This window comes from Drosophila montana, unplaced genomic scaffold (genome assembly GCF_035044405.1).
Source record: "Drosophila montana isolate Dmon_TW-CO22-7 unplaced genomic scaffold, ASM3504440v1 contig_1505_1, whole genome shotgun sequence".
Classification (NCBI taxonomy): domain Eukaryota; kingdom Metazoa; phylum Arthropoda; class Insecta; order Diptera; family Drosophilidae; genus Drosophila; species Drosophila montana.
In genome coordinates, this window is record NW_026996452.1 from 3,922,408 (window position 1) to 3,943,399 (window position 20,992).

Below are 20,992 nucleotides of genomic sequence, written 5' to 3' on the forward strand. Positions count from 1 at the left end.
ATTATAACAATTTTCCGAAACAGTGAAATCGGAACATTGCTTTCATAGCTATTGTAAGATTTTATCAAATTGCAGAGTAATTAAACTTCAGCTTGCTGCAGCCAACGTCACTTTTCTGGTTTTAAGTACATTCAATTACTAAGTGTTATTAACGACAAGCTTAGAAGTGCCAATTAAAAAGCACTTGTATTTTCATTAGCAAATTAATTCTAGTAAGTAGAGATCCTCTAATGAAGAAATAAGAGTAACTAAATAGTTTGAAATATTCTCAATATTTTTATATTGCTATATGCAGAGGAATTTTCTTGTAAAAACCAAAAATCAAAAACTGAAGCACACAAGTCTAGCAACAAATAGTGCAATATTTTGTTTATGCTTAAATATTTTTTAAACATATTTAATGGTATATAAGTTTTTTGTAGCTAAATTTATATACATCTATATGTATACTAGAGAAACCGAACACCAATATACTAATTTGTACACTATATTAACAGCAAAAATAAAATATATTAAATTGGTGCCAGTTGCGCCCTTGCGAAAGATTAACAAAAACAAACTAAAAAAAATAACTCAAACTGGCATTAAATATGTATATTGTATGCTTAGGCAAGAGAGGGGAGAAGATTTATGATTAGCAAAACTCGCGCTTGAACTGTTCCAAGGTGCGCTGACTGATGACCACACGCATGAGTATTTTCTCCGCATTCTGTTCATCCGCTCTGGTGTCCACGACGGCGGCATTCTTATACAGCCAGGCCATTTCAGGTCCGCCGCTGGGAACACGCACCTGCAGCTTTCGGCGTCCAGTGACGGCCAAAATCTGTTTCTCCACATCCTTGAGCAGCGGCTCCAGGCCGGTCTGAGCGCGTGCCGAGATTAGATGACCCACTGCCGTATTTTGTTGCTGTGCCACAGCTGCCAATTGAGCTTTCGGTGTTAATAAATCGCATTTGTTGTAAACATTGATGATGGGCGGCAATTGGCTGGCACTGGAGTCTCCACCAGCTATGCTAAAGGCCAAGGAACGCAGCGTGGACTCAACATGGGCGCGCTGTGCGGCATGACAGGGATGCGATAGATCCTGCACATGTATAATTATATCCTAAAACAGAAACACGATTATATAGTGTGCACATAGTTACATTTTTCACACTCACCGCCAGCATAGCATCCTCCAAGGTGGCCACAAAGCACTCAAAGAGGCCGGTGGGCAAATCGGACATAAAACCCACCGTATCCATATAGATGAGCTGCAGATTGCAGGGCAAGTTGCCAGCATGCGCTGTTACATCTAGCGTGGCAAACAATTGGTTGCGCGGCTGCAGCTTATCCTCCACAGCGAGCGCCTTTATCAGTGAAGTCTTGCCAGCATTCGTATAGCCAACGACAGCTGCAACGGGATAATTTTGCTGTTTGCGCTTCTGGCGCAGCAGTTGCCGTTGTCGACGCACGCCATCCAGCTCCGCGCGCAACTTGCGCTCTCTGGTGCGCAGTATCTCCTTTTGAAGATCACTCAGAGAGTAGCCCTGGCGGCGGGTCTGCGTAACGCTCGCATCCTTGGCCAGCGCCCATATATATGGCAGCTCGGCCATGGCAACCTGCAGACGCGCCTCGGCGCTGGTCGCATGTAGACGCAAGATCTGTATAACTACCGAATAGCGATCCAGCACAGGCAGCTGGAATTCTGTTTCCAGAAATTGTTTTTGCGCAAAGGACAGCGTGCCCTTGCTTACAAACAGGCAGGTTACCTGCCGCTCCTGCCGCAGACTGCCCATTAGTAGCTTGAGTTCGGCCAGCTTGCCGCTGCCAAAAAGCGTTTTGCGTTCCAGACTCTCCAATGGCACTTTGAGAGACCGAGCCACCTGCCAGTTGGGCAGCGATCGTATCAGCGCAGTGGCCTCGGCCAGCTGATCGTCCGGCGTTACATCATCGGGCGTTGTTCGCTTGGCGGACCATTTGACATAGGGTTGCAAGATGAATACGTGTTGCGCTGTGGCCACATCCCTGCTGATGCGCATAGCGCCGCCAGCAACTTCATCATAGGCGCTGTGAAGATATAGATTAATTAAGGGTCAGGCATATGGTTAAGTCAATCCCACCGATCATCCAAGAAACGCATGTCGCCGGAACCCACTGCAGTCGGATCGCTCTGCTCCTGAAGTCCCGCCTGCATTTGAGCCTCGTAGAAGCTCTTACGATTGCGTATGCCCTTGACTCCTTGATGTTGTGTGTACTTAAAACGCGCTGGAATTTGGCTGATGAATGGGCGCCACTGGGCCGGCCAGGCCACACGCAGCACCGAACGGAGGCACTTCATGACTTAAACTATACTTTTTACAATTTGGCTAATTAAAAGGTTTCCTCTTTGAGCACAGTGTGTTTGCCCTCGTAAGCCATCCAAGCCGCTTGACAGGATTTGGTGCGTGTTGATGTCGTTTGATATGCAACACCAGTCGCTACTAAGGAGGAAATCAATACGTTGTACTTAACTGGATAACGTATTTTTGTTTGAACCGCCTTTTGTACAAAATATGTGCCCGCAAATCCTACAAAAAGAATAAATATTATGCAATTATTTTGACAATTAACAAAGTGCCTACCTAAACAAAATGATGATAAGCCCGTAAAGAGAGCACGTGTCATGCAGTCCAGATAGCCGTCAAATCCTGGATGTTTATCGCGCTGCTGTTCCTTCAAACGCTTAATATCGTTCATAATAATTATTTATTTACGCATTAATTTAAGCGCAAGGAAGTATGTGCCAACCGGCTATACGATGATGTGCTAGCTTTTTATGGGCAGCACTGTTTGTTAGTGCATGATCTGGCAACTACAAAGGCTGCTGCCAAGCAGCGCGCACACGATGAAATTCTTATTATCAAGCACTTACCAGATGTAGTAAAGTTTTTTTTTTGTGAGGTGTACAAGGTTAATTTGGCTTTAAATAAGATTTGAATATATAACGCAATCAAGTTAATTCGTTGCTTAAATGGCGCATTTATGAAATATACACATCTAAAATCAAATGAATTATTTGAATGGCAGACGATAGGCAGCACTTTCTGATGTTAGTGTCAGCCGGTCCGGCAACGATATTCCGCTTAGTTGTTGTTTGTGGCGTTTTCTCAAGATTTTGCTGCAAAATGGATGTGGAGAAGATTTGTCGTACTTGCCTTAGCCTCTCGGGTCCATTTCTGTCCATTTACGATGGTGGCACTGGCAGCTGCTTGGTCGACATGCTGCGTGAATTCACAAGGACTAAGGTAAGCCTTCGATTTTAAATTCCAGACGCCCCAGACTCAGTTCCTGTTCTTCTTCACAGCCGCGGCGCGAGGATAATCTGCCAGCCAGGGTCTGCCTTAGTTGCATCAGCGAAATAAACCACTGCTATTCATTTAAACTCAAATGTGAGAGCTCAAATCGAACGCTGCGACAGCTGCTGCCCAATGCGCTGCCCGAGGAGCCTGACCAGCCATCAACAGAAGCCAAGTCCGCAGTGGCTACGTCCGAAAGCTCAGTGCAAACTAATGCGGTGTCAACAGCCACAGCTGAGGCACAAACGGATGGGGTGGCCACATCAGATGCCGCGCAAAACACCAGCATTGAGCAGCCAACGCTGCTGGCCAACGAACCACTGATAGATGAGGTGGAGGGACAGGAGGAGGAAGAGTATGACTATGAATTTACCGAAGAGCAAGAAACAGATGAGACACCAACCAAGGCGAGCGCCGAGAATATAATACTGCATGTGGAAAAAGACAACATTAAGTTTGAAACGGAAATGGTGTACAATAAAAACACAGGCGAGCTGCTTGAACAGGCGGTGGAAACAGTTGCCAAGCAGAAGGAGTATAAATATCGGCTTGTCAGCAATGGTAATGGCGACACATACATCTCACCAGAGCCTGCGCCAACACTCGCCTTGCCTACGCGCAAGTGTGCCACAAAGCTGCCTAAGGAGCAGCAATCGACGCATCAGGAGTCACAGTCAACGTCCAAACGCAGTGTGCAGCATCAGCCGGCGGAACAGCTGGATATGCCGTCGCCTGCAAAAAAATCAAAACCTATTAACCCAAATGGCACGCCTGCGGGTGAATTGGATGAGTTGAAGGCGAAGTTCCACTGTGATCGCTGCAATGCAGGCTTTGCGCTGGAGAAATCCCTGATCATACATCGGCGGCAAAATAGCTGCACCCATCGCAATTTCAAATGCAACAAGTGTGAGAGGGTATTTGTCTCGCTGGATCATTTGACCGAGCATCAGGCAACGCATGGTGCGTTCATATGTCAGGAGTGCGGCTTGCGCTGCGAGTCCATGGAGCAGCTGGGCAGGCACATGGTGCAGACGCACAAGCGGAATCTACGCAATCAGTGCAATGTTTGCCAGAAGGGTAAGCGATGGAGGAGGATTGTGCTACTTTCAGTCTAACATTTCTCATTTTGCAGTCTTTACCATGTTGTCCACGCTGCGGGATCACATGCGTATCCATACCGGTGAGAAGCCATTTGTGTGCAAAGTTTGCGGCAAGGGCTTCACACAAAATGCGAATCTACGCCAGCACATGATGCGCCACTCGGACATTAAGCGTTTCAAGTGCGAGCTGTGCAATCATTCGTTTGTAACCAAAGCGGAGCTGACCTCCCATGCGCGCACCCACACCGGTGTCAAGCCGTATCAATGTGAGGTCTGCTCCTCCAGATTCACCACCAGCTGCTCACTGGCCAAGCACAAGCGCAAGCACACAGGCGAGCGACCCTATGCCTGTGACTTGTGTCCCATGCGTTTCACAGCGCTCAACGTGCTGAAGAATCACCGACGCACTCACACAGGCGAAAGGCCCTACGTTTGTCCCTTCTGTTCGAAGAGCTTTACACAACGTGGCGACTGCCAGATGCATCAGCGGACGCATCAGGGCGACAAGATCTACATTTGCCCTGTGTGCAGCGAGGAGTTCAAAACGATGACTGATATGCGCACGCATCTGACGATGCACGAACAGGACGACAAACGATTGGTGCATTTCACCCTGTTGAGCAACAAGGAGAACGGGAATGCGGCGCTAGAGGAGGCGGACGAAGAGTCGGATGCAACCGACTTGCTTTAGGTGACGGAGGCGCCGGCAGCGGCGGTGGCTAATTTTCCCTGTGGGAATTTTGAATACGCTAGGTCTTAAGATGGGGTGTTCCATAGATTAGAGCTGGAAAATTATCGACAGAGCTGATACTCTCGATTAGTGGTCTTAATGCTCGGCACTTATCATGAGTTGGACGAGATCGATATTTAGTAAAAGCTATAGAAAACATATGTTCATATCCTAAAGCTACATAAATAACAATTAAGCTCGCTGTGTTTCAAGCACAAAAAAAAAATGCAAAACATATATATACAAACGATAGTTTATGTTCTGTTCAGTTGATCGATCAGTTGAGCTCTCGCTATAGATGTTTAACGCAGGGGTATTCAGTGTATAAGAAATCAGGGGCTTTAAATAACCTATTGATCGTTCGAGCTGTAATTAGTGTTATTATCGATATGGACATTCGGAGTATTTAGTGTATACAACTTTTTGAGGCTCATTAACATTCTTTTTTATATTAAATGTAAAAGTTCTTATGAAACTAAAAACCATGCCTATCGATTTATCACAAGCACGCCCTATTATCAATAGTTCGGCGGTAGCTCGATTGCTTTCCAGCTCAAATTAAAATTATGACATTTTTTGTAGAATTTCCTTAGTCTTTAATTTTAGCTTACAACAATAGTTATTAAAATGCTTATGAATCGATATATGCACTTGGTCGTCTAGTAGAACTGTCCGAACTGGGCCGGCTGTTGTATCGCCGAGGTGGACGCCTCTGTCGTGGCGACAGCGACAGGCAGATTGAGTGATGCGCCGCTGGTTACAGGCGGATCGCCTTGAAACCAATTGACCAGCTCATGATGCGCACTCTGCACGCATTTGCGCTGATCGGCAATCAGGTTTTCTGAGTATTTCACATGGTTGGCATACGCCTCCTTCTCGTGCTGCGCATCCTTGGACATCCGATGCAGATCCTTCAGTATCGCCGAGCCCCACAGCTGCACATGTATATCAGGTATTTTACTCGCCAATTGCATGGCCGGCGTCACCATATTCATGCTCTCCTTGGAGTTGCCTATGCTTAGGAAGACATGCGAGAGTAGCACCAATGAGCAGCTGGTCAGGCGATTCAAGTCCTCTGCATTCGCCATTTTAAGCGTTTCGCGCAAGAACCGTCTGTGGAGATTAATGAATTGTGAAAATGGAAAATTCTATAAAGGCATTATCTACTCACTTGGCCTCATGAAAGCTGTTTTTGTGGAAGGCATGTAATCCCTGGACATAGTAGAAGCCACCCATTAGCGCCTGACTGCTGTACGTGTGCGTATTCTCCGTGGACACTGCGTCGAGTATTTGCTTGAGGTCTGCATCCCGTTTGGTGCGCAGATATATGATGGCCAGATTGAGATTGGCAAAGAGCTTGAGATCCCTTTCGCCAGTCTCGTTCACACATACCAGAAACTGCCGCTCCGCATGCTCAAAGAAGCTCGTGGACATGGAATACAAACCGATAAGGCAATGCAGCTGCGCCGAATGACGCTTGAGCAGGTTACGATGTGGCGCCGCTATACACACATCGCGGGCAGCGGCTATCTCACGTATGGCTAGCTCACGATTGCCCATGACCATGCGACACATCACAATATGCTCCAGTAAGATGACCTTAAAGACGGATAATATGGATTTGTCCTCCTGCAGTTTCAGTTTCTCGATTTGTGTCAGCGCCTTTTCCGTATACTTTTGCGCCTTGTCCATGTAGCCGGCCATCATGGAGTGCGAGACGGTGACGAGATACACAAGCACATAAAGCTGCTCCTTGGGCAGCCAGACAAACATCTCCAGCTGATTGGCACCAAAGATGACCTCATCGCTGGGCCAATTCGGCGCCATAATGGTCTGTATGGACATTTGTAGCTGCTTCAAACTGGGCTTCACCGTCTTGACCTGCCCCAGGGCCAGATAGTAGCACACTTGTAGCACCAGGAAAAACACCTTGAGATACTCCTTCTGATGTGGATTGGGTATGTTATTGTCAATAATCTGACCCGCTGAATTAAGCAGCGCCAGCACATCGTTCGTTTTCCGTTCAATCATTAGGATCATTGCGCGTGACAGCAGAAATAGCACCTTTAGGTATGTGGCGCCCGCCTCCTCGGCAGATTCGGCGCCCACGGCCAACAGATCGCTGGCAAGCGAATATTCACGATCGTTGGCGTGTATCTGGGACAGTTGCAGAAGCAGCTTGCAATGCCAATAGACATTGTTCTGTGATAGCTCCACCGCACGTCGCAGCATCGCTTTGGCGTGTGAACTCTGCTCCGTTTGCAGATGCAGCTGTGCCAGAAGCGACGCCGTGTCAAATTTGACATCATCAAAATTCATTAGCGGCTCCGAGATGCTCCACGCCTGCTCCAAATGCTGACGCGCCAAATCTATGTTGCGCGTGTAGGCCATTAGCACTTGGCCCATTTGCAGGTGTGTGCGCGCCTCCACCTGGAATCGTTAAGAATTTCAATCGATTGGATATGTTAATAAATTGTATTTGTTGTTGACTTTCACTTGAACTTACCTTCGAAGGCGGCTGAAAAGTGAACAGCGCCTGTAAACATTGTATGCACTTCTTTATATTTGGCGGCTGTGAGGTACGGAAGTATTCGGCGAGTCCGAGCAGCGATATATAGCAGGCATCCTGTGATGCTGCTGTGGTGTTGGCTCCACTCATTGCGTTTAATTGCTATAAATCGGCTTCGTTTTGTTTATCGCGTAATTTTGTTGTTGTTGTTGCTGCTGCGTGGGTTAATGTGGTGGTTAAACAGTGTTGGTAAACATTGCCGCGCAGTGTTGCTTTATGTACCATCGATGAATCGTTCATGTAGTCGCAGTGACAATAAAAAAAATCTTCAAAAATGACTAATATAAACATATTTGGTAAAGTAATATGTTTATTGGAGCCTAAAATATTTATTTCTTATATTATTCTTCAGTGCAGTAAGAAATGTGTTTCTATGGAATACCATTAGCACCCACGTATCATAGCAAACTCATTCGATTATTGCTATCGAATAATCGTCATATCAAAATATTACTCGAGCCGCGCTCTGCAATAAGCTCAGTACAAAACTTTAAGCGGTTGCAACAAGTTGTGTTTTGGGTGCAAATCAAGTGATTAAGTCTTATCAAGTAAAAGGTATTTACAAATGTATTTTATTAAAATCTCATCTGACAATTTAATAACTACCACGATGACCGGTTCTTTTTTTTTTTAAATCGAGCACTCATCACTTATGATTGCCATTAGTTTTTGCAAATGCTATTTATAATTGCACAATCTATGGTGAATTATGTGCACTTAAGTCCCCTGCTCCAGTAAATAAAATGGCTTTCTGTTGTTATTATTGTCGCACGCAATCACAATTCGCTATCGCTATACAAAATGAGTGTGGAGTTTGATTAATGTGGAATTTTGTAATGGCATTGTTATTGACGTTCATTACTTGGAAGTATATACATATATAGAAATATTTATATGCATGCATTTCTTAATATGGATTTACCCTGGAGACTGAAGATTAGCAGATTGACGACAAACAGACCCTTAGCAGCTCATTAAGAAATTCGAATGAATTTAAAAAATTAACACCGTATCAGTGATAACCATTATAAGCTGACCTCACTTGGCACTTGACACTCACCAGATACTTATGTATGTAGCTTCTGGCGAATTTAATTTTTCAAAGAAAACTACTTAAGATTAAATTAATTTTGTTTATTATTTCTCTAAAAGCAACAATTACTTTCATGTACAGACAAGCAGTATGTATAGTATGCACATTCAATACTTTGCGTCAACTTCAGTTGGAAATTCCCTAGAAACAAGTTGCTTTGTTGTTTGTTTGTTTTTTTTTTTTTTGTGCCAGTGTGGGCAGCGCAGGCGCGAATGGCGATACAGCTGTGTTGGTAAACAGCGTGCATAAAAGCTAAACACAAATACGGGTGAGAGAAGAAGAAGAAAAGAAAAAAAAAACCAATTACAAAATCGCCAATACAGGGTCAAAAAAGAGCGCGTAAGCGTTGAAATGTTAACAATTCATGAATCACGCACATATTTACAGTGCACATAACTGTGTGTGGACTCAGAAACTGGTTTTGAAAATGTTAATTTTTTTGTTGGGTTTTTTTTTTTTTTTTTTAACGATGCAAAGCGTTTTCATTGCGTCGGCAAATCACGCAACTGTGACGTCGGGCAGTCAGCTGCGAAAGCCGGCCAAAAGACAAACTCGCTCTTTTTTCACGCTCAACTGAATGCAGCAACAACAACAACAACGACAACAACAACAATCACAAATAGCTTTGTTGTTGCGAATTCGAGTGCAGACAAACTGATAAACTTTCACTTTTCGCCGTCAGCTCGAGAGCAAGATGTTGCAACTGCTTAAAGCTGTGATTAAGCTAAATTAGGTACGACAACTTTGGCGAGCATCGGCAGAGGTGAATCAGCTTTAAGGGATTTTTAATGAGCTGCAAGCTTGCGCTGCATAAATTTGCCGGCTTAGAGATTTTTGTATACATATATTAAAGCACACAATAAAATTGGCAAACGATCTTTACGCGTGACGAATACTAAGCAGGCTTATTAAGGCACGTTTTTCCCATCATCATGTTAGCTGTCGCTCACAGTGCAAAAGTTGCAAGGCACCTTATCTGCTTTGGAAGTATTTCCAATGAATTTCCAAATTGCCGAGCTACAATGAAGTTAGAAAAGAAGGAATAAGTTTTAACTGCGGGATGAAAAATAAAAACTAAATTCCTAAAATGAAACTTAAATGTTTGTAAAACAGCAATATAAACAAGAATTTATTTATTTGTATAGCTATATTGACCTCTCAAATTAATAAAAAGATTTAATTATATTATAAATGCTTTGTGTGTCGCTGCACTTTCTACAAAAAACTCGGACAGATAAATAATACTCATAATAATAAAAAAAAGCACTCTGCAAGGCTATGACACTGAATTCCACTCACGTAAAATTTGGCAAGAGTGTTGCCAGCCCACTTGCCACATCGAAGGTCACTAATCCCAAACTCTCGTAAATCGTATCTTTGCAGAGAATGAAGGTGTGTTTATCACTGGTGCTGCTGTTGCCGGCGCTGCTAAGCGCCGAGTTTTGTGGCACACCAACCGATCCGAGCATGTCGTCCATACGTCCCAATTTGTATCGTGGACAGCAGGAGTTCTCTGTGGCCATGCTGGATGCCATACGCAAAGCGACGCCCAATGAGAATGTATTCTTCTCACCCTACAGCACATACCATGCCTTGTTATTGGCATATTTTGGCGCCACGGGAGAGACGGAACAGGAGCTGACCAAGACGCTGCGTTTGAGCTGGGCGCCGTCCAAGGAGGCTGTGCGTAGCGCATATCGCACGGAGAAGCAGGCCCGTGCTCTGCGAGCCAAGGAAATGCCCTTGGAATTCTCCTCCGCCGATCGTCTGTACTTCGATAATCAGGTGAAGCTGGCCAGCTGCTTGGATTCCCGTCTGCACGACGAAATAGTGCAGTTGAACATCAGGGATAATGCGGAGCAGACGCGTCAGCAGATCAACTCATGGATTGCCAATGTAACACACGATCAAATCAAGGACATGCTTGCCGCCGGCGATATCGATTCGCGCACTCAACTGGTGCTGGCCAATGCGGCGTACTTCAAGGGCCAGTGGTCCAGTCGCTTCAATGCAGACAAGACCGAACAAATGCTTTTCTATACGTCAAGCGAAAACTATTCCTTTGTGCCGATGATGAAGCAGAAGGGCAATTTCCTGTTGAATCCGGATGAGCGCCTAGGCGCCCATGTACTGCAGCTGCCCTATCGCACAACGATGAAGGAAACCGATGAGGATTCGGATATATCTATGGTTATTATACTGCCACCCTTCAACACCGATGCTCTGGAACGGGTGCTGGCCAAGCTAAATGCCGAGACGTTGGAGGCAGCACTCAAGGAAGCCTCGTCTCGCGAGATTGAGGTGTCGCTGCCCAAGTTTGAGTTTGAACAGCGTCTGGAACTCGTGCCGGTAAGTGCGCCGACTTTTGTCAGTTCCAAGTACACCTATATTAATCGAAACACTTTTCAGATCCTGCGTGAAATGGGCATCAATCAGATATTCGATAGCAACGCCAGCTTCAATGACTTTAGCACCGAGCAGACCATCAATTTCGGCGATGCCAAGCACATGGCCAAGATCAAGGTCGATGAGGAGGGCAGCACTGCGGCGGCGGCCACCGTTTTGGTTAGCTTCCGTTCGGCCCGACCCATTGAGCCAACCAAATTCGAATGCAATCATCCATTTGTGTTCCTGATCTATGATCACAAAGCGAGCGCTATTCTGTTTACGGGCATCTATCGTGATCCCAAGACAATGAAGTAAATGCCACGCCCCCATCGAAGATGCGTGTCAATATGCCAGTGCCGTGTGCGTGTGTGTGTGTGACTCCTGTAATAATTTAACTTACAATCGTTAACCAAATTTTGTCTCGAATAAGCGCAAGGACCATAAGCCTGTAATTGTATTTCTAAAATAAATTATATGAATGTGTATGAACCATTGTAACTTCTAGAGATTCTCTTTGTTTTCCTCTATAAATATATGTTTATATATATTTAAAATGTTTATAGCTCCAACAGATACCCGACTTCTTTGTTAGCAGTGCTAGATTCGGAATATGTTCGAGGATTTCGTTTGCAGCCCTTTGGCATTGGTCCGCTGTCTGAGAGAGAGAGGTCTCTTAAGATCCCCATTGAAATAAAATACTTATGGTTTAGCATACAGTTTTGCACTTTTTCTAATTTCTTTATAAAAAAGATTGCGTAAATCATCAATGTACATATTGAATTCTTTCTTTTTTTTTTTTTTAAGTAAACATTGCTACATAAATACAAAATTAGGAATTTAAATGAGCTACTTAAGAGGAGCTTAGGCAACCTAGTTAACAAACACGCGTATATACAAAAAAAAAAAAAAAACAAAACTTTAATACTTAAAGCAAAGAAATTATAAATTGAATACTTAAGCAGTGTTAATTACTGGCGGAAAAATTGAAATTTCTTTTTGGCAACTAAATTTGTATGTCATGGCTAAAGCAAAAGCACTGAAGGCACTTTATGTTAGCAAACGGCACTACCTCCATCCTCTCTATCTCTCACTCTCGGTGTCTCTATAAAGTGCAACAATTTACAAAATAATCAGAAGTACTAGTAGATAATGCCTGATGCTCCTCGAAAACTACAGCTTAAATTCATATAGGGGGTCATCAACAAAACAACAGGCCGGTGCGCAATCAGTATAGATCATCAGAGTTGATTTATAGATCGTTTGGGGGCATGGCCACCGCATAGATAGCAAATCCAATGAATACAATGCCACCCACAATGGTGACAGTGCGCACCGAAATTTTGGAGGCCACCAGACGACCGCCAATCACAGCCAGACCAGTGCAAATGCAATGGCCAAGAATGCCGCCAACAATAACACCGTAGACGTCCTGAAAAAGTCGTTGAAGGGTAATTAGTAAAAGAATGGACACAATTTGGATTTGAAGCACCCACCTTGCTGGCAGCTAGAATGATAGTTGTCAATTGCGAACGATCGCCCCATTCGGCAAGAAAGGTCATCGTAAAGGCCTGGGCAAAGATGCGCATGGTAAAATAGGTGGCGCCACGACGTTGCACCTTGCTGCGACGTCCGCTTTCCGGATCATGCACCAGCGCCGTATTAACATCACGATCCAGCTGCAAGTTAATTTAAGATTCATTATTAAAACACAGCTCAAGTCACAATTTCGGTTTAGTCAGCTTTCAAGAACTAGATGAGGCGTATGTGTGCAAAGGAAAAACAAAGGGAAACAACGATAACGGAACTTGCACAATTAATAGAGAAAAATTTATAAAATGAAAAAAAAAAACATATCACAAACGATCACTTCAAAACAGAACAGTTTTAGGTAAAAGTAAAAAAAAAAAAGAGACGACACATGCATTCATTTATGTTCCTGTGTGTGTGCAGGTGTGCGTGAGTTAGAACGGTTTGGGAATTGCAACTATGCGGAATGTGTGGAAATGGAACAAGCCAACAAATTGAATTACGAATAGCCCTAACCGCTTGCACCGAGGCGTGTGCTATTCACTTAAAAATAATATGTAATTACAAATTAAAAATAGCGCTCTTAAATGAGTGTGGGTGACTGTGTGTGTGTGTGTGTGTGTGTGTGAGTAATTTTGATTTGGGTTTTTTTTGGTTGGAAAAGCAGGTGAACGTAGTTGAAACAACAGGTGTTAACATTGTTGCTTGATCTCTAACCCGGGCTTTAAGCGCGGCCTCCTCGCTGTCAAGGCTGCCATTCAAGCTATGCATGCTATCGTGCTCAGCTAGTGGAGCACGCGGCTCAGCCTCATCGATGTGGCCAGTTTCGGAATTGGGCTCAACGGAAGCATTGGGATTGTTGTTGTTGATGTTGTTGTTATTGTTGCGTGGGCTATCACAATGGGTTTGTTCGGTCTGGTTCGATGAGGCGATCGATGCCGAGTGCGTGGGACTGCTATGGAACGTTGCCATTTTCAGCTGTTCCACAACACGTCCGCCATCCTTCAGCAGCACCTCGGTGTTGTGATAGTCCACATCGTTGCCAGTTTTATCACAGCTCGTTTGCTTAACATTAGTTGAGTTATTAGTTGTATTGTTATTGTTATTATTGTTGTTGTTGTTGTTGCCGGTGGGTTTGCGCTGGCGATGCTGCATCTCGGAGTTATTGCCCGGACTGGTCTGAGACACAACGGCCACATTGCATCCATGTATGAGCGGCTGCTCGGTGGCATCCTCCTTGTCCTCCTTGTTATATTTGCGCGACGATTTGCGCATTAGCTGTCAGTTTTATAATTATAATTATCGGGCGTTTCGTTAACGTTTCGAGTCGAGGTTTAACACAAGGTTATAGATCAATTTTGGTTTGAAAGAAAGAATAATTAAATTTGACATTAGCTAAGTTTTGTATACAAATCGCAAATTGTTGGTTTTTGCTGAGTAAAATTGTTTTCGGGTAAATTGGTTTTGCGGTTAAGCAGCTCTTCGAAATTAGTTAAATTTATTCTTTGGTTTTTGAAAATGTTCTTTACACTTCATGGACGTGCAATTAGTCACAAAGGCGTATGTGTGCTTGTGTGTGTTCTGTAGCATATTTTATGCAAAATATAAATTTTAAATATATATCAACAAGTTCTGCATGCGAATGATCGATTAATGTGAACAATCGATTTCTCTTGTTAACAAAATGAACATAAATAAAAAAAATTGTTTCAATGCCAGCGTTTCAATTGCGTCAACAGCTTGACGCCACTTGATTTAAAATTCATTGTTAGCTGGGGGATTTTTGGTCTTAAATAGTTAACAAAAAATTATTATTATTATTAGGTCGCACAATAGGCATGCAATTTAGCTATAATTACAATACGAAACATGAGAAGTTTTACGGTTCGCATTCAATTAGTTTGTTGTTGTGAGGGAGAGAGCAAAATGAGTTAAGACTGCAATTTACAAATATGTGTACTAGCAAAACGAAAGCTTTTTACAGGCAAACGTGTCAACGAGCAAATGAAGTGATCGCCTTTTGTTGTTGTTGTTGTTGTTGTTGGTAGTGTTATTTGCTTTTCAATTAAAAATAAAAAGTATTGCCTAGAATTATTTACAACCAATTAAGCGTAGCTATTAACAATAAGCTCAACTAAAATACTTCAAATATATAAACAAAGCAGGGATTATAAAGAAAAATTAATGTTTGGGCATATTTTGTACACTCTAACTACAGCCAAAGCATTTAGCAAGTAAGCTAAAGTATCTTTAAGATCGTACTTACCTCATCTTCACGCTTACGCAAATCGCTTTGCACCTCTTCGAGCTCCTCTTGGGCATCGGTAGGTTTCATTTTGTAGGCATCGTACAACATTTTTAAACCAAATAATAAAAATAATGCAGTTGATATATAATACGTGTAAATCTGTCGAAAGATAAGCAACCACAATTTAAATAGATATTAATCATATTACAGATAAGCTGCAGTAAATACCTTAGGAATAAAGTTTGCTGCCAAGCCAAATACGCATGAGAGAACCGTCATAAGGGCCAAGGCGGCAATGGCACCGCCAAAGACAATCAAACGCGGGTGGCGCATTGCCATTATGGCAGCAATAAAGAAAGTCTTATCGCCTAGCTCTGTTAATAATATAACAGAGATCGATGCTGTAAAAGCATCGATAAAAGTGCCCTTTGTCTTGGTATCCCGTGTCGGTTCAATTTGTTTCTCTTGTATTCCATCCGATTCCGTTGGCAATTTCACAACCGACTGTTGTTCCATATTCTGCAAAACAATAAAAGTGTTATTGATTTTACGATTTGCTAAACAACATTTTAGTTCAAGTTCACTCACCTGCTGTATATCGGCTATAATTGCAGCATTCTCATCCCCATCTGGATTCGATTCGGCCGCACATATGGTGGAGAACGTGAGCACCACCATTAACGCCATTGCCATATGCCATTTGGCCGAGCGCTTTAGGTATACATTATGTCTGGTCGTTTGCCAGAAATATGATTGATTTTGTGACATCTTTGTGTGTTTGTAATTCTACTCTTTCTGCTGCTGCTAGTGTCGCATGCGAATATGTTATCCGTGTGTTGTAGCCGTAGTTTAACGTGTCCGTTTCGTCCGGCTTACTGAAAAGAAATGACTTGGCTACAGTTAAAGCGTTCTTCACTCACAATGTGCACAAAGTCAGCCAAATAGCTAATCAGGCAACAAGTGTTCGCGCCGCAATGACTATTTGTATATGGCAAGCACAACGATATCAAGTCCAAGTCTGCGTTGAACGAGCAAATCTGGCAGAGCAAACCACCAAATCAGCCCCTCGCCAAGTGTAATGTCTAGATAAGCGAACACAATGCGTCAAGTGCCGGCCTATAGTGCTGATATGGTCAGCCCAAGGCAGATCATAACAGCAGCACAGAAATAAACATTTAGGTAATTCAACATTTACAAAATGTAGATGTATATATATACCCATACATGTGTATAATGCCAAATATATATTATATGAATATGTATTGCCACTGGTCGGTTCTACGTCAGCGGCATCTACCGAAACTATTGATTAGATAAAAATATGTGCCAGAAATTGGCAAATGTTTGTCAACACGAAACTTGGTTACTCTTGGAAAAGCATGCTGTTATTTAGGTGACGCTGTTAATGATAAATTGACAATTTGATTTGAATATTAAGTAAAATTTGCTTTAAATTTAAGTAAACCTTATGGACATTTCTAAATATGTAAATAGATTTATGAAAGAGCGCCATTTACAGAACCCTAACAGAGTTATGTTAAAACTCATCAAATCACGCTATATGCTATTCCTTAACATGCTTCTGTTAACTGTTTGTTTATATAATCAGGTGTTACAAGATTTCCAAATGGTTTATTATTTATCTTCATGATTCTATGTTTGTGTGCAAACTCCTTGACCAAGTTCATAGTCCCCCACTGTAGTAAGGGCATAGCAAGCCACTTAGAAACCATACGTGTCCAATTGCTGTCATACAAAATATCTTTTCGATTCTTATAGCACAGATTTATACGTATAAACATGTCTCTAGGCTATATTTAGCTGTCAATGTCAATGAACACGTGTTCGAACTGTATTCCTTTGATCAGACACAAGCTTAAACACCTTTGATATTATAGTTATTTTCTTATAGTTGGGAGATGGGTTTATCGCATTTACATAGTTGTATGCACAAATACAACTTGATTTATATTAATTTATGTAAATTGCGCACAATTGCGTTTTAAATTTCAAAACTTGTATTATTATCCTGTTTATACGCAAATCAAGAACTGTGCATACACAGTAGTTGCTCGTACAAAGGAAATTTTTGAAAATTTAATCACTTTATAAATCATTGATGATTGCTAGAAGCATTTGAGGAGGATTTGGAAAATTGTATTTTCAAAGTTGTTGTTAGGAAAATAAATAAAAACAATAATGAGTTCTATCTTGGCAGAAGACCATTATCTTGTTTATATATTTTATTTTTGCTAACTCAAAAAAAACCCTACGATGGGCTAATTCCATTTCTGCTTAATCATATCAATATATTTAAGTTTTTTTTTTTTTTTTTATGGTGTACTTTTCCTTATGTGCTTCCCATTTGTTTCACATAAATCATCTCTGTCTGGCTTTTGCTACAGTCATCTCAAACTTTTTATCTCTTTTATTTTCAGTCCCAGTTTATAAATATTTGTATAATAAATAAGAGATTAATTGGGCACACTCAACAAGCTTAGCAAAAGACGCAATTATAAGTTTTGCAGTTGAATAAAAATGTTAATCAGTTAATGTGAGCGTGTGTAACTACGTAAACACGCTCGTTACGTAGGACACATGGATGACAGCTACAGCTGACTTTGTTGTTGCTGTTGATGACGTTTCGGCGAACGTAAATGCAAAACGTAGCGAAATGATAAGCAAAACGATGCGGCGACGTAAGTAAACAAACAACGTCAACGACATCGTTAAGAATATTTAATTAATTTTAAATGGAATATTCGAATTACAATACGTTTACATACATGTATGGACAGAGACAAGAACTCGTATTACTTATATAATTCCATTGCAAAAAAAAAAAGTGACAGGGCAACAACAACAAATGAAAGGCAAGTGAGCAGCTAACCGACCGACAAATCAATTGACCGTTTCGCAGTCGTTAATACCCTGTAACCGTATCAAGGGGCTGCATAGGCCCAAGGCTCTCAATTATTGAATCTGTATTTAAGTCGCATCTATAGACATAGATATCAATCCAAATAGAAAAATAAATTTTTTAACTCTTTTTAATCGTTTATGCAATATTTTAAATGGGTATTAATTGCAGCACCAACATCATAAATGGCTTTAAGAAATTATTTTAATTTTCTTGTAAATATTGTTACTTGCTGGCATTGATTTTCGTTCATTTCCTAATAAATATACATTAGTATGTATATTTGTATATATACAACACAAATACAAACATCAATTTTTTTCTGGTAGTCTATTTTATGCGCACAAATAACGGCATTAATTGTGCTGTGTTGTTGGCCATTTATCAGCCAATTATAGCTGTTTGCGTGGCATCTGACTTCGCATATACGTAGATTAACGCCGCATATTGTGAAAACTATCTAAACGTTGAACTTTACATTGTAAAACGTATATACACTTTGTTTATATTTTGTAATTAACATAATTATTTAGCAGTTCTAACTTTTTTCGCACACTTGTGGCATCACTAGCACTGCGGCGCTGACGATAGCAAAATTTGCGAGGTTGTTTTACTTGATAATTATGCAAGTTTTGAGCGAACACATTGGTCGAACTATAAGTACGCATACTGCTTTTAATGCACACTTTATTTGTAGTTAATTATAATTAAATTAATATGATTTTAAGCTAATCAATATGAAACACTTCCTTACATCGCCAGAACTCTTTTTTGTTAGTGATGCTAGTAAGTCGATAAGTTAAATGTATCGGTCTATTGTAACTTATTGACTTGCTTAATGACGCTAAACTCTCACGTAACGCAAAACTGATCGACGTAAGCGCAAAGAGAGAAAAAATGCGCGCGCATTTAAAAACAGAGGAAGAATTAATAAAATGAAAAGTGATTTTTACAGATCCTTTCTGTTAAGTTAAAGCCGCATGAATTTTAATATTCGAGCTGACAAAAAAGAATATATATTAGATACTGTTTGCGTAGTGCGTCACTATTAAGCAATGCATTTAATTGCTAGGGCAAGCCGCATAATTTCATATACTTCTTATCTTATCTTAAGTCTCCCGTATTTTCATGTTCAATTTAAGAGTGAGTGTTCGCTACTTGTAGATAAACAATCATTGGCCTACAAGCATAGGAAATTTGATAAAAATGTTGTATGCCGATTTTTAAACATTAACATGGAAAGCAAACCAAATACTTGGTTGGTTTATTTAAAAAAAAAATAAAAAAGGATAAGTCGTAAATAACAATTAAATGGAAATATGCGTAACGCTATATGATTGCTTGGTTTAAGGCTTTTGGAATATATGTTTAGATAAAAAGCGATTTTTCTGTACTGATCAACATGGAATATTAAATGTGGCTAGTCAATAAGTGTACAAAATGGATTGGTCACGAATGTGTGTTGCTTCTATTGCAGGTCCTGGATGTCATTGTCCCCCAACCTTGACATCGCTCTCATCCGTAGCGGCGGTTTTCGCCGTATCATCCTCTCTGGCGCATTTGCGTATAATGCTATTAAAGTACTTGTGCAGACCGTATCCGAACAGGCGGACTGGTCCAATGACTAAAGCATGCAGCAGATTTGTGAAGAAGCCATCCCAAGGCATCAATGCGCCGCCCAGCATTGTGAGCAGCCAACTTTCAGCGCCCACCGTGGATATAAAGTTTCCTTGCTGTAACGCAGCCAGTTATTATTATATAAATTCTGATAATATCCACAGCTTACCAGCGCATCCTTGAGTATGGCCTTGGCCATAACCTCGGGCTCGATGAGACCACCGCCGCCAGAAATGATTTTAGTTTCGCGCGGCTTGGATTTCTCCTCCTGCTCAAAGCCCGGTGTATTTGTATCGCAGGGCAAAGCCAAAGTTACTGAAACACCATGCACACGCGACTCCATGGCAATTGTCTCAGCCATGGCGCGCAGCGCATACTTGCTGGCGGAATAGGGCCCATAGCCATATATGCCAAACAAAGCCGCCTGGGAGGAGGTTAGCACAATGATGCCTTCGCGGGCCTTCTTCATTTTGGGCAGAACATAACGTGTGCAATTGTAGCTGCCGAAGAAGTTGATATTCATCAGTTTGTGTACATCCGCAACAGCTACCTCCTCAAACAGGCCGCAAATGGCAAGGCCCGCACAATTGATCAGCGCATAGATATTGCCCGCGCTCTCCTCTAGTTCGCCCAGCACGCCTGCCACCTGCTCATAGTCGCCGGCAATGTCCAAGCTGCGATATTGAAATTTCTGCTCTGGTCGCTGGCGAATGACTTCCATTAGTGCCACGGCGCCACCTGTGGCGTGCAACATGTGGATACAGACATCGAGAGAGAGTGAGAGTTGTTCGGCAGTGAAATTTGGTAGCTTGATTTTCTGGTTTTCCACTTACTCAACATTTTCTCGTCGCGAGCAATGACTGTGACATTGGCTCCTTTCATGGCGCATTCCACGGCCAGGCAGAGTCCGATGCCCTTGGAGCCGCCGGTAATTACCACGTGACGGCCTACAATGCTCTTTGGTCGCTTGCCCATGACAAATATGAATATCAGAATGTGTGTTAAAATAGCAATGGCCAAGCAAAAAACAACTTCCCAGGTCAGCTCCATAGTTTGTTGTGCCGCTGATATGGAGTCGAGCGATATATGTTGGTCAAATATCGATAGTTACTGCAACACGATAGTCAGCTGGCAATGTAGCCGCGAACGGTGCGGCGTTGCCAGACGGCTTAAAGTAGTTCTTAAATAATTTGCATTTAATACACTAATAAATCTGTGAAACATTTGCAATTAATAACTTATAAGCGCTGTTATGCTTCTTAATATTATTTGATAAGTTATATGTGCACTCTACGCCTCTGCCTATTTAACATATGTTTGCTTAAAAAGTGGTATGCAACTTTCCAGTGAGCGCCGCAACAGCTGCCTAAAAGACGCTGCCCCCGGTAGCGCTGCACAACTTCCAAGCGCTGCGTCAACTCCAACGCCGACGCTTTGGCTTCAATTGGGTGGCTTCGCGGCGTTTTTCAACCACTTTTCGTAC

At 42.2% G+C, this 20,992-nt stretch overlaps 7 protein-coding genes across 8 annotated transcripts; 2 read left to right on the plus strand and 5 right to left on the minus strand.

Moving 5' to 3' along the window:
* Positions 1 to 579: 579 nt before the first annotated feature.
* LOC135435743 (putative GTP-binding protein 6) lies at positions 580 to 2,320 on the minus strand. Its single transcript, XM_064692943.1, has 3 exons — positions 2,103 to 2,320; positions 1,161 to 2,049; positions 580 to 1,105 (listed from the first exon to the last, which is right to left on the minus strand). Exons 1-3 carry the CDS (start codon positions 2,318 to 2,320, stop codon positions 635 to 637), a joined length of 1,578 nt encoding a protein of 525 aa, XP_064549013.1. The 3' UTR covers positions 580 to 634.
* A 32-nt stretch (positions 2,321 to 2,352) lies between these two features.
* LOC135435780 (transmembrane protein 141) lies at positions 2,353 to 2,797 on the minus strand. The gene is made up of 2 exons (XM_064693002.1): positions 2,604 to 2,797; positions 2,353 to 2,549 (listed from the first exon to the last, which is right to left on the minus strand). Exons 1-2 carry the CDS (start codon positions 2,716 to 2,718, stop codon positions 2,353 to 2,355), a joined length of 312 nt encoding a protein of 103 aa, XP_064549072.1. The 5' UTR covers positions 2,719 to 2,797.
* A 275-nt stretch (positions 2,798 to 3,072) lies between these two features.
* On the plus strand, positions 3,073 to 5,787 carry LOC135438823 (zinc finger protein ZFP2). The gene is made up of 3 exons (XM_064697311.1): positions 3,073 to 3,266; positions 3,326 to 4,394; positions 4,450 to 5,787. Exons 1-3 carry the CDS (start codon positions 3,147 to 3,149, stop codon positions 5,106 to 5,108), a joined length of 1,848 nt encoding a protein of 615 aa, XP_064553381.1. The 5' UTR covers positions 3,073 to 3,146; the 3' UTR covers positions 5,109 to 5,787.
* Mau2 (Mau2 sister chromatid cohesion factor) lies at positions 5,553 to 7,896 on the minus strand. The gene is made up of 3 exons (XM_064697324.1): positions 7,654 to 7,896; positions 6,319 to 7,577; positions 5,553 to 6,260 (listed from the first exon to the last, which is right to left on the minus strand). The coding sequence occupies exons 1-3, from the start codon at positions 7,804 to 7,806 to the stop codon at positions 5,807 to 5,809; spliced, it is 1,866 nt and encodes a 621-aa protein (XP_064553394.1). The 5' UTR covers positions 7,807 to 7,896; the 3' UTR covers positions 5,553 to 5,806.
* A 216-nt stretch (positions 7,897 to 8,112) lies between these two features.
* On the plus strand, positions 8,113 to 11,695 carry LOC135438840 (serine protease inhibitor 88Ea-like). Its single transcript, XM_064697360.1, has 3 exons — positions 8,113 to 8,271; positions 10,193 to 11,158; positions 11,219 to 11,695. The coding sequence occupies exons 2-3, from the start codon at positions 10,196 to 10,198 to the stop codon at positions 11,510 to 11,512; spliced, it is 1,257 nt and encodes a 418-aa protein (XP_064553430.1). The 5' UTR covers positions 8,113 to 8,271; positions 10,193 to 10,195; the 3' UTR covers positions 11,513 to 11,695.
* A 207-nt stretch (positions 11,696 to 11,902) lies between these two features.
* On the minus strand, positions 11,903 to 18,702 carry LOC135438836 (uncharacterized). 2 transcript variants are annotated; one of them, XM_064697337.1, is made up of 7 exons: positions 18,647 to 18,702; positions 15,561 to 15,847; positions 15,201 to 15,491; positions 14,991 to 15,131; positions 13,442 to 14,002; positions 12,691 to 12,873; positions 11,903 to 12,626 (listed from the first exon to the last, which is right to left on the minus strand). In XM_064697337.1, the coding sequence occupies exons 2-7, from the start codon at positions 15,738 to 15,740 to the stop codon at positions 12,447 to 12,449; spliced, it is 1,536 nt and encodes a 511-aa protein (XP_064553407.1). In that variant the 5' UTR covers positions 15,741 to 15,847; positions 18,647 to 18,702; the 3' UTR covers positions 11,903 to 12,446. The 2 variants fall into 2 exon arrangements, with proteins under 2 accessions (XP_064553407.1, XP_064553418.1); XM_064697348.1 differs by lacking the exon at positions 13,442 to 14,002 and having other exon boundaries at positions 18,647 to 18,691.
* A 410-nt stretch (positions 18,703 to 19,112) lies between these two features.
* Kdsr (3-ketodihydrosphingosine reductase) lies at positions 19,113 to 20,585 on the minus strand. The gene is made up of 3 exons (XM_064694999.1): positions 20,343 to 20,585; positions 19,679 to 20,247; positions 19,113 to 19,625 (listed from the first exon to the last, which is right to left on the minus strand). Exons 1-3 carry the CDS (start codon positions 20,557 to 20,559, stop codon positions 19,380 to 19,382), a joined length of 1,032 nt encoding a protein of 343 aa, XP_064551069.1. The 5' UTR covers positions 20,560 to 20,585; the 3' UTR covers positions 19,113 to 19,379.
* Between the last annotated feature and the right edge of the window lie 407 nt (positions 20,586 to 20,992).